Source organism: Canis lupus, chromosome 21, assembly GCF_048164855.1.
Source record: "Canis lupus baileyi chromosome 21, mCanLup2.hap1, whole genome shotgun sequence".
NCBI classification, from domain to species: domain Eukaryota; kingdom Metazoa; phylum Chordata; class Mammalia; order Carnivora; family Canidae; genus Canis; species Canis lupus.
In genome coordinates, this window is record NC_132858.1 from 19,416,895 (window position 1) to 19,429,492 (window position 12,598).

The following is a 12,598-nucleotide window of genomic DNA, read 5'->3' on the forward strand; positions in this document are numbered from 1 at the left end:
GTGGTGCCACTGACCCTCTCTGAACCTCTCTTGAGTTGCGGAGCCTGACTTGACAATGGACACCAGGGAAAAGTGAGGCTTTGCAGAGAGGCTTTTGGATCAGTGTGGTTTTCTCTTCCATGGAAAGGCAGGACATGAGCAGAAAGGTAGAGATAACATCTTGAAAAGGAAGGGGAAGAACCTTGTCAGAGAGTGGACACACAGGTAGCAGTCTTGCTACTTCATCATCAAGTAGGAGAAAAAACATTTTGCATTTAGAAGCTGACATCCAAAAGTGGGCCTGGAACCTTCTATAAAACCGCCTATTAACAATGTCCCGTCCTGGAACCCTCCCCTCATCCAACTGCTTTCCGCTCTGTGCCCAGCCATGTTTCCAAAGCCTCAAGCTTATAGCCAAATCCTCAAAACAAAGTAGACCTTAATTCACTTTGTTTTAATAACTCAACAAAAAGTACTTGAAACTTGTAGGAAAGTGGGAACAGGGCATGAAAAGATACTGGAAAACCAAAATAAAAGATGGATGTTCACTCTGACGGAGCAGCATGGCCTTGCTGGGGGCGGGGGGGGGGACATTATTCTGGGCACAGCAAGTATTTTATCTGCAATTGACAAATCCCAAATCCTCCCAGCTTCTGTTTCTCCCTACTTAAGACCTGGGTCACAGTATTTATTTACTTAAGTGATGGAGATGAAGACAGGCTTAACGCTGGCCACCTGTCAGAATAACAGTGACCTGCCTCTTAAGGGGATTTCAGCAACCCCCCAACATCTTTATACGACAAAAGGGGATTGGGAGAAAATGGAGAGAAAAAAATGGACTAACTGAGCTTGAAAGAGATGGTGACACGGAATACAAAGACTCCAAGGAGAGACAGAGGTGCTGAGATCCACGGGTGCCATTTAAAGCAACTCTGAAGAGTACGGACCCCTTCCTTTCCTGAGATGATTAGAAGGGATTTGCAAAATACAATACCCACACTGAAAAGTCAGACCCCCTTAACTGCCTCTCACAAGTGCCCTTGGGGTTCTTCATAGTCTCATGAAAGAGGTTCACTACAGTTTCCAAGGAATGCAAACAAATACACTTTCTCAGAAATAATGCAACTGGTGCTCTTGAGGGTGAGAAGGCAACAGACAGGTCCTGCCTGGAGAATGTCAAGGGTGCACGGGGGTGGGGTGGGGTGGGGGTGGCGGTTATTTAACAAACTGGATGCTGTAGGCAGTGATCTCTGTATCACGACTTACAGCAACTTCATCATCACGAATCCCGGTTTGTAGCGATGGTAAAGTACCCAGCCCAAGGTGTCAGAGCCAGTCCGAGGAGGAGCCAGGACCTGGACAGGCCTGCCGGCCCCTGGCTCTGTGCTTGGATCCACGCAGTGTGCTGTGTCTCCAGCAGAGAAGAAGTGGTCCAATTTGATGTTATAAAGCCACACTGAAGGATGCTCCAACAGCTCCTACATAAGTGATAAGAAATGCCCCCAGGCTCATATCAATTTTGTATCAGCTCTGGAAGGGGATCAACTTTTCTAGTCCAGAGGCCAGGTGATAAAAAAGGGCAAGGGGCTACGAATTCAGACGGACCTGGTTTTGAACCTTCCATTTTTCTAGGGAAATTTATTTAACTTTTGGAGCCTTGGTTCCCTATCTATAAAGTGGGGCTTATGTGACCTCTCCCGGGGTTTTGTGAGGGTGAGAAACAAAATATGAGACCTGCTCAGCAGAGTGCCTGGTGATGAAAGGACAGAAAGTGCCAATTTGTAAGAGCTATTTCAAATGTTCCTTTGTTAGAAGGCCCAGTGGAGAAAGCGTCAGGCCTTTGGACAGTCATCCTGGCCCTCCTGGAGGCAATTCATACATATGGAATGGTGAACCCAGACCATGAGCCAGTCTGCCCTGTAGATTTAGCAGGCTGGGTTGCTTCCTGCCCCCTCACAATGGAAAGCAATTTTAGTAAGTGCTTAGCTTAATTAGTTTGTGTCCAGACGTGCTGTCAAGAGCTGTACATGCATACTTGTCATCATGATCATCCACCTGTCTCTGGAAAGCCTGCTTTTCCAGAAGTCCAAGCTTAGCTCCAAATGAAATTTCCATTCAGTCACCTTTCACTCCAGCTCCCTAGGAAGAGCCCTGAAGTCAACACCTTCTTCTATTGATGTAGCAGAACAGAGGAGGGTTGTTAACTTCTCACAGTACGTCCTTTGGTCCATCATGGCTACTATGGTCATGGACCACCTCTGCTTGGGAAGGTCAAGCGTCTGCTCTGCGAGCTCAGACCAAAGTGTCCACCACACACTCTAGGTGGCGTCCAAGACACTTAATCAATATTAACAACTATGATGGCCCAAGATGATTACATGTGAGCCTGAGCTGGAATTCTGGCCTAAAACATTCTCTCTACCCTACTGGTACTGAAATCAAGGATTCTTTTCATCAATTACAACCAAAGGGTCCGCAATGGAAGGAGGAAAGGAAAATCTGTCAGCATACAATCCAGTGAGCACAGGAACGCAGACTTTCGGACTACACAGCAGATTCCAGATCATGCTGCTTTGCTGCTTTTCTTCAATGGCTGTTCCAGGGAAAATAAAAAAGACTTTTTTTTTTTTTTTTAAAATAAAAAAGACTTAACTTGGTTTACACCACACTCCACCACCACCTGTTGGACTCCTGGCTGCCACGTTTTAGTGAGGGACATCAATAAAAGAATAGTGAATAGTGAGGGGGTGATGGGGTAATGCTCCTGGGGACAAGTAAGAGTCCGCAGTGGTTACTCTATTACCCACTGGTTCACCCTCTCGCTGCCAGGCACACAAGCGTCCACAGCCTCCACTGCACGGTCAGCCTTCTCATAGAAATTACAATGGTGAGGACGAAATATTCACCCTCAGAAGCCCACGGCAAGATAGATGACAGTGTGATGGAAGGAAAGAGTAGACTGAGTGCCTTATCGATCTACCTGCCAGCCTGTGAATGGTGGGTAATAAAAATTTATTGAAAATCAGAAAAAAAAAATCACTTATTCTAATTCTTCTGAAAGGCGGTACTAATGCTGCATGTGAATAAATCCCTCCTTCCCCAGGACTAAACCACCATCCTCCTACCAGCCAACCCTCCAAACAGGACAGATTTAAAAATCTTGCAATTTTATTTGCATATAAAGGCCGCTAGATATAGAATATCACAATAAATTTAAAAGAAACAACTGCTTTCCTAAATTTCATTAACAAGATAACATAAAATAGAATAAAGCTCAACAGCATTTACAATGGGAAAACAGAAATGACTATTAGCGACAATATTTTGTGCTAGCGAAGATTGCATCGACACACAGTGCAAAATGGGGGGAGGGAGAGGAAGTAAGAAGACGATTCAGGGTATTTAAATATAAAGGACGACTAAGCCTTATTTTAGTTACCTCCCATTGCATCCACTTAAGTCTGTACACGCCTGTAACTGTACCGAGACTTAACTCAAGCTCTTTGAGACCTTGAGTTCTGAGAAAATGTGTCAGCCCCTTCGGACTTCTGATGCCTTGCTATAAAGCATCCCTTTGCAGTCGTACTGTCCTTGGCAATATTAAACTCCTAACTTAGTCATAATACACAAAAAATATTTATATATATAAACCCATACTGAAAAGGAGTCTGCACGCTCAATTTTTTTTTTAACTGCACGAAATACTTGCTCTTGACAGATTCCATTCCCATATTTTTAAAGCTAAAATAATTTAAAAGAAACAAACAAACAATGAGACCTTGTAGAACCACAATACGGATCTCACTAGCTAAGCCATCCTTTAAACGAGGGCCGTTTTCTTCCCTGGACGCAGCTTTCTTTATAGTGAGAGTGTGAAGAGAAGTCTTTTCCACGCCTACTTTTTGTTGAAAAGATTGCTATAAATCCAGGCCATGTCTGCAAAAAAGTAAGCGTTACCAAGAAAACAACAACAACAACAACAAAACATCAAAAAATAAAATACTTCGAACAATACTCTTAAACAGTTGTGCAAATCTGGGTGGTTTTTAAAACACTACCTACCTGTTTCTCTCTCTCTCTCTCTCTCTCTCTCTTTTCTTTTTCTTCCAGCTTAAAGCATATTAAAATAAGACTTTCATCACCTTTTAAAAAGAAAGCTTGGCTGTCCTTTGGCGAATACTCACAATTTACTATGGCGTGGCCTTGGAGAGAACGGAAGTCATTTTACAAATTCACAATGCTCCTTTCATTTCGAATGGACGCCCCATTTTTTAAAAATAAAAAAATAAAATAAAATAAAGGAGAAGCACAACCTCTAGCGTCATTTGTGTTCCAGTAATTTACAAAAAGAACTCACAGGATTTGGAAATAAACAAGTAAGAGAATGTAAGTTTATAATTAGAAAAATGGCAGTTTATAGACCTTCCCTCACATTCCAATTGGGCTTTTAGAGCTTCAGGAACCCTGTGGGTTTGGAAGGTCAAATATAATTGGAGGGTTGGTCGGTTGAAAGCTGACTGTACACGTTGAGGCATTGATGTACGTTGTATAACCGTCGGTCATAATGCCGTAACCTGTGGAGACAGAGTGTCATGCTTACTGTAATATACACAAATGATAGTGACTCAGTGGTGGGCTGTCAGGCAAGGAAAACTCAAAAATCTTTGCCAGTGGGCAGTGAGATGAGATTCAATGAAGCCTCCCCAGATGATAACAGCTTTCAGAAGCTGCCTTCCAATTACATTCTGTTTTCTTTAGAGAGAGAATCCTTGACTTCAAAGAAAAGGGATTCTTTTTTCCTTATTTAAGCATTAGATTTGTCGGGGAAAGACTGTGATTTCTTTACTAGTGAGAATACAGAGAAAAACACTTCTCCCCTCTTCTTAAAATATGATTTTCATTTCAAAGCCCTGCATTCATTACTGAGTTCTAGGGAACAGAGAGAGTCACAGAAGAGGCTCCTCAGGGTGCACACATCCAAAACCCCAAATGGGCTTTGGGGCAGGTGAGGCAGGAAAGAGCACACAGCACTGGGATCCGGAAGGGGGGTGCAGGAGGGTGGGGGGGATGCTCAGCTTTCTTGTCTATGAGATAATCTCTAAACTGCTTCAATGAATGGTTAACAAGAAGTGATCTTATCTCACTCGAATTGTGTGGCTTTTTGGTGCTGAGTTCCATTTCATTCAAAAAAAGTCAAGTAATCGAATATCCAAGTGATTTGCAGACACACATCACCATAGGACACTGCTTCCTAAGCTCACCCGGGCACTGGATCAAGCAAAAACACTTCCCACGTGCAGTATATAAATCTCTTGTGACCTACTGGGAAAAGCTACGAAAGTTTTTCTTGGGTCTTTGGTATGTAGGTCCCTTTTATAATTTTTAATTTGTTGAAATTTTTAACATGTTTGCAAGTTTGCACATTGCCCTGGATACCTTATATCTACCTTAGAGCCTCTGCGATTCAGTTTGTAATTCTATGTTGGTATCAGGCTCTTACGGAATAGAAAAATATGCCCGTGAACAATTAAATTACCAGGACTTACAGAAATAACTGAGGTTTTTTTCTTGTCTTTTTTTTTTTTTTTTCTTCCTTTCTTTCCATTTGCTAAAATTTCTCCAAGTAAGCCTGTGGAGAGCTTAATGAGGGTCAATGGAAAAATCTCTTAAGAAAAGAAAAGAGGCATTTAAAATGTGCACTGTTTAGTTCTGGGGTCATAAAGTCTTGTTATCTCTCTCCATCAAGAGGTTGGTATTTGCCCTCTCTCTGCCCTCTTCAGCTGTCTTAAGTGAATAAAAGTGAGACAAGTTTATTTGAATATGATCTCCTCCCTTTTAAGCAAGTTTATTATTTTGGGACTTCAGTGGAATTCCCCAATTGTCTGGCTAGTTTAAAGCTAATTAATGATTAAAAAAAAAAAAAACCCGGATGAAATACAAACTCACATAGGCAGGCTGCAGGAATTCAAGCCTGGTAACTGTCCCCCAGAAATGCCTGTTGGACAGGAGCTCCCATCCATCCCCCCACCTCCCCGCCAATCCTTAGAGAAGGGCCTCCCTTTTTTAAGACTACAGCTCAAAGTCAGAGTAGGATGATGTCCACTCTTGGAAAGCTGCACGCCTGCATTCCATGCACTCAGCTGGTGCTTGCACTTGGGGCACGATGAATTTTCTCCGGCATTAGTAGGATGATTTTCAATACATATGCTTTTAATTCCATGCCTAACCTGGAAGCCAATGGATTTGCGGGCTTTGAGAAGCAAACTTTTGTTTTTTCGCTTCGTCAGACACATAGGCCTGAACAACTCGCCTGCAGATTCATAAATAACTCCAGAGTACAAGCTGTAAGCAGGAGCTGGAGGAAATTCGGCAGCTGCCTATGTAAACGCACCCACGGCACACAAACCCATGTAACAGGGAGAGGCCAGTGGGGCCAGAAAAATCTAAGGCCTCCTGAAAGACAGCTTTGCATCTCTCTGAAAACCCTAGTCTAAAAGAGGAAGGGAAAGACAAAACCTAGAACCGTGAAGTTTCCTGGGAGGCTTTCAGGTTCTGTGAACTCGACTCCAGCTTACCTTGAGAGGCGGAACTAGAGGCAACTGGACCAGTTCCCACTTAAGGGAGATTTAATTATTCTGTGTAGCCTCAGCCTGACCTGAGAGTGCAGATGATTTCTGAGAAGCCTGAAATGGTTTTCTGAGGTTAGTAAGGAAATGACTACCTGCAAATGATGGCAGGTTCCTGCCATTTCTGTTCTATAACTTTCGTTGAGTGTCCAAAGTTACTTGCTTCAGAGACTGTCTTGTCTTCATGGGTTCTTCACGTGCATTCCATGTGAAACACAACATTTACAGGTAGAGCGAGGCCATGAAAGATATTTGGTCTAACTTCTAGGCTATTTCTTCTAGCTCTCTTAAGGAAAAAAAATGTCTTTTTTTTTTTTTTTTTTCTTTTTAACCTCAGGGCTGCTCTACAGTTGGTGGTTAGCAAATATTTCTCGTCAGAGCCCTGAGATTCTAGAAGTTGCCTGGGGGAGTGCTGGGTTTTCCCGTAAGGTGAACCAGACCGGGCTTTTTCTCTCCACTCTGCTTAAAAGAGAGCAGCTCCATATAAAAAATGTATCATATAAAAGATATCACATACAGGCGTTTCTCCTAACAATTCATCTTATACAAGGGTTCTCCCACTGGTAAAAACTTTGACAACCACTGCTCTAGTCATATTCAGCGTAGCCAAGGTCCCCATTCTGGAATGAAATCATGGATAGTGACCCAACCTCTTGTGAACTCCTTTCTTCTGGTCTTACCTTCATGGATTCCACCAAATACGTGGAGCTTGGGCCGGACTCGTCTCTGGACTGTGTTTAAAAGCTCCACGCAGCCCACTCTTTGAAGCTCCTTTGGAACCCAGTCTCGAAAACCTAAGGGCAAAATGCAATCAATACTCTTAATTTTCTTTCTTCAGGTAAGGTTTCATTTAGACTTTCAGGAAGCCATAACTCACAGAAGGTTTATTACATTATCTGTAATCCTAGCCTCTCCATTAAAGCTCACAATGGCTTTTAAGGAACTTTTCACTTGTCACTTTGTCTTCTTTAGGTTCTTGAAAAAAAATTTTTTTTGGTTTCCATTTTTTTCTTCCTGTTAATTAACATTTTTTTTTTCTGTAAGGGATTTGATTTATGCAGCCCCGATTTCAAATCTTCATGGGCCTAATGACATTTATTCCCGGCAGTCCTGCAATATCTTTCTTTCACGATTCCGTTACTTTCTTTCTTTCTTTTTTTTTTTTTTTTATTATGTCTTTCTTATAGCAGTTTACCTCTAGGATGGCTCAAAGAAGACAGGCTAGGAGGGGCTGTCTGTAAGCTGGCCACAAGATACCTGGCTCTCCTTAGGTACATCAACTCTTCACCTTTGGTGGTTCCTGCTGACCAAAGCTTGGAAGTGTCAAGCTTCCTCCTCCAGTCTCCTGTCTAGCAATAGGCAACAATGTGACCTCATGGTGGCATCCGGTAAGCTGGGGCTAATTGACTACCTTTAAAGTAAAAGCCACTTACTTCAATGCCTAATGCAGAAAATCCATAAAAACCGACATCAATTATAGCAAAAGTCAGGTAGCTGAACAATTATGGTCAGAAATGGAACCCATACACCTCAGCAGGATGGGTGTGAAGAAGACAGCTGGGAATAACAGCTAAATTGTAATAAGTGGGAATCCGCACCATAGCTCTATTAGCTGAGTTCTACTATTTAGAAATGATGCAGAAATGGACAGACAAGTTTACTGCACTTTGGCGAACCTGGAGGAACGAAAATATAGCATCTCCGTAAAAATATGGTAACTGGAGTGTGGGGAGCAGCTGGAGAGGCTGCAAAGAACATTAGATGAGAATGGAGGCCTTAGAAAAATTCAGCCAGGGGTTTCAGAGGAAAAAAATCCTTAGACTGGCATATTCCCTCATGGGTGTGTTTTTCTGGAAAGGGGAAAGACCTCATTTCATATAGGATCAACCTGAGGAGGCATCCTGCTTCCACCAGAATAGTAAAGTCTCCTGGAGAGATGGCTTTTCTTCTCAGCAGGACAGAATTCAAGGCCAATCTCTATCCCCCACCCAATCCAGCATTTTCACCAGAATCCCAATAATGTACTGATAAGGTTCAACTGAACCTTAGGAAAACCTAGCCTGACCTTTTAGTGTGGAACTCGTTGATGTAGAATTGACTTACCTTGTTCTACCCAGAGCCAACTGTCTGGATGGTGCCATGTTTCCTACAAAAGGGGGGGATGGTAGTCTCCCTCTTAAAAGTTCTTGGGATGTCTGAATTCTTTGGAGGTTAGAATTCAGACTTATTACTACTGCTACTGGCTTCTGTACCAAAATTAATGGCTTGAATGAATTGTTCTATTCAAAGCTATATTCCAAATAAGGCTTCAGTCATGTAGATGTTTCTGTCCTGAGGATATGCAAGTCTTATTTACAATAAACAGCCTAAGGGGAATCGTTTCTCTACAGAAGGAGGCCGCTCAGGGAAAGGATCAAGTTGGCTGGGATGCTCTCTCTGTAGGTCTCACTGGGTAACTCACGCTGATCAGAATATTTAGCTAACAATTCAGGATTTAGTCTCTAATGACTACAAAATAGGGAAATTAATTAATTAGGATGATACATGTTGTTGATAAGTATAATCTTTTAAAACATGGGATGGGATGGGATAGAATAGGGAAAAAAGCATGGGGATGGTGATTCTGAAATACTGAAGGAGTCAGGAACGGCTAAGATCTTGTGCAAATCTGGACAGCTTCTCTATCTGCAACAGAACTGGCTCCTAGGGGGGTGGGAAAAAAAAAAAAGAACTGGCTCCTCCTCTCTTGCTTCTCCCTATCATTAAAATGTGCCACCATAACTCATGGCTTGGTTTTCTTCTTTCTGCTGTTTCCATGTGAAACAGAGAGCACTTCCCTTGTAAGGGAAGGGAAGCAGCCCTAAGTGGGTTGGAGGAGACAATATTTACGAAGATTAAATTCACAGTATGGGACGTGTGTTAGATTTTTTATTTTTCAGTTGACAGAGGAGGCAAGTGATATGGACAACCCCAAGCCACAGGGAAAAAATTGTGAAAATAATTTATTTTGTACTAAGCGGTTTCTTCCTCTTTCCAAAACAAACTTTGCTAGTACTATACATTTGAACATTTATTAAGAGTGCAGATTTCACGCTATGTATTTTTTTTTAATCACAATCTAAAAAAAAGAAAACTCTCCTATTGAAAGTGAACTATCTGAATTTCCTGAGTACACCTTTGTTGGACAGGAAGGGTCCTGGCGTAATAGATACCAGACAGATGGGGATCAAGGTGATAGTCGCATTTGAAAAATGTTCTGTAGCTAAGTCAAAGAGATAACAAGTTTCATGAATAATTAAAAGATAATTATATGAGTCAAAGAATCATCTTCTGGACCATAATCTGCGTAACTAAAGGTAGCTTTGAAGCACACTGGCAATCTAAACTGGATGTAGGTTCAAGGATTCTGTAGAATGAGTATTATTAAATAACTTTCAACATAAGTCCTTAACACCTTAGCCTTAACAAAAAAAGAAAAAAAGGATTCTTTGTTCAGTTATCAGCTCCAACGTTCAACTATAAAGATTTTCCAGGTCCTACTATTAGATGGAAAAGGAAATGAGCTACTCTTTTTTTTTTTTTTTTTTGAAATGAGCTACTTTATCTTATCTTTGGGAGAGACAGAGAGAAAAAGAGAGAGAGAAGTGGGGGGCGAGGGAGAGAATCTCGAGCAGACTCTGCTGAGCATGGAGCCCGATTGAGGGGGGGTTTGATCCCACTACCTGAGCTGAAAGCAAGAGCAGAATGCTTAACCAACTGTGCCACCGAGGCACCCCAAATGAACCACTTTAAACAAAAGTTTCCATCATTTCATTCCACCTCCCTCACTCCTGAGAAGAACGGTTCTTAAAATAAATGATCAAGCTCAAAAGACTGCGGTGCTCCATACTCATTTGATTTTCCCTGACTCGACTAAATAAAAAAAATTTAATTTCAAGAACACCTGTAAGCCCAGCAGAACTGCTGAGTTTAATTATCATACTGGTTTCTTTTAAAGACATTGGCTTTTCTTTTTGTGTTCACTTTTTATTTTTTGAGAGAAAATGATTATATCCCCGAAGCATTATTTATTACACTTTATTATTATGAAAAAAGGCAGTTCTATGACAAAAGGACAACCTTTTGCTTCACTTACCTAGAGGAGGTCCGTGTGTCATGAGTATGTCGATGCCCTCAGGGATGAGGTTCCACTTGTCCAGCAGAGACTGACCTCTGGGCAGGTTAAAGCCCCATCCATTAAACCACGGGGTCCTTTGGGGGAGATAATGCACATGGTATTAGGCCAGCAGAGCTACGTTTCTGCTCTACAATATTTCTCTCTAGCACATTCCCCCACGGTTTGCATTGCTCTCTTTTCTCTTTTTGATGGTTGGCCCTGGCAGCAGGATGCTTTTTTGTTGACTGCTTCAAAACCAAGGCATATGAAAGCAAGTGTGGAGCCTGTGAATTGTTCAACCAGAAAGGGGCACAAGAGTCTTTACAGTGGAGACTTTCCCAGCAGACCTCTATCAGAATTTTAACAATGCTTTGTCTTCTCCCCCAAATCTCCATGCTTCCTAACATGCCTACCCCTGATCCAAAGCATTCCCACTCTTCCTGCAGTATCTCAGAGCTAAGACATTCCATCAGTACTCCTTCCTCCCCTTCACTGTGGCGCTACTTTAGTAGAAGGACACTTACTGGAGAAAAGACCAACAGCTCTGAAGGCAGAGCATGTACCCCCTGCCATACATGGAGATGTTCTGAATACCCTGGACTGAAAAAATACAGGGACTCTGACAGGTGAGAGAGGGTACAGGGGACAAAGACCAAATGTGGGCTTTTCCAACTATCATCAAAAAGAAAATCGGGGGTCATTCTGGAATCCACTCTCTTGAGAGGGAAGGTAAGCAGTCCACTCTCTTGGAAACTTCTACTTCAGGAATGAGTTTCTGAGACTGATGCTTCATGCAGAAGTGAAAGGAGTTCTTGTCCAGCACGAGCATCTCTAACCGGAGCTGAACATGCCTCTACCACTTATAACAACAAGAGAAAACCAATTTTTCTCTACAAATAGTACAGGCTAAGTCACATCAGAACAAAGCAGTTCCCAGGGCTGTCCTATTCCCAAACATCTAGTTATAACTTTTATTTTTTGAAACTGACTCTTTCCCACTCTGTAGAAATCCCCCACTATTTGTTAGCGTATACATGCAGAAGGCAAGATGGGCAATTTTCTGGCTAAGCTGAATTTTCCTCTTTGACTTATGCTGGTCCTTCCATGCCTCCTGAAAGAGGTGACCCTGTGTCCCAGGCAGCCTAGTCAGTCACAGCTAATCAAAGGAAGTGCACTTTTATTTAAAGCCACTCATGTGCCAGACTGTCAGACTCTCTCAAGACTCAGAACTCAGAAATACTGACCCAGCATTCATGTGGTGGTGGGCACGTATAGGCAAGGACAGAATGAAAGGAGGGCACCTGAAAACTGTGAAAATCCATCCTACAAATGAGAACCTCAGTTGCCCCTGAGGTGCTTAAAAGAAAGTTCCAGAGATAACAGATGGTGTGGCCCCAGCTAGAAAAAGAGAAACCAAGAAAGTATCTGACCTGGTTCCTAGAACTATTCTGCAAATTCCTAAGCCACCCTCAAGGGCTTACTTATAATAACAACAATACTTTTTAAAGCTATTACTAGTTGAGGGCTTACTCTGTGTCAAGGAACTATTCTAAAACACTATTTGGATTAACACAGTTAAATTTCACATGAGCTCATGGGGTATTAGCACTAACCCATTTTACAGGTGAAGAAACTGAGGCACAGAGAGCTCAAGTAAACACAACCAATAAACCAGATATGAACCCAAACAATCTGGTTCCCAAACCCATACTTATAGCCATCGCACAATTCCTCTTCTTACACAGTACTTGAATTAACTTCCTAGCTGCCCTGGGTGAGCCTCTTCTGGACTCTTTTAAGTGTCTTGTTGCTTAAAGCCAAATGAATTCTGAACTGG

The 12,598-nt window shown here is 42.2% G+C and overlaps 1 protein-coding gene across 4 annotated transcripts in view; it reads right to left on the bottom strand.

Moving 5' to 3' along the window:
* Window positions 1-3,129: 3,129 nt before the first annotated feature.
* The window catches only part of MPPED2 (metallophosphoesterase domain containing 2), a 175,359-nt gene continuing 165,890 nt past the window's right edge, over window positions 3,130-12,598 (bottom strand). For 3 of the 4 annotated variants that reach the window (XM_072790953.1, XM_072790954.1, XM_072790955.1), the window contains exons 5-7: window positions 10,741-10,856; window positions 7,286-7,399; window positions 3,130-4,553 (exon numbers count right to left, since the gene is read on the bottom strand). In XM_072790953.1, coding sequence (XP_072647054.1) covers window positions 4,435-4,553; window positions 7,286-7,399; window positions 10,741-10,856 — 349 coding nt within the window. In that variant the 3' untranslated portion in view covers window positions 3,130-4,434. The remainder of the gene's footprint in view (window positions 4,554-7,285; window positions 7,400-10,740; window positions 10,857-12,598) is intronic. The other variant, XM_072790956.1, reaches the window with a different exon arrangement.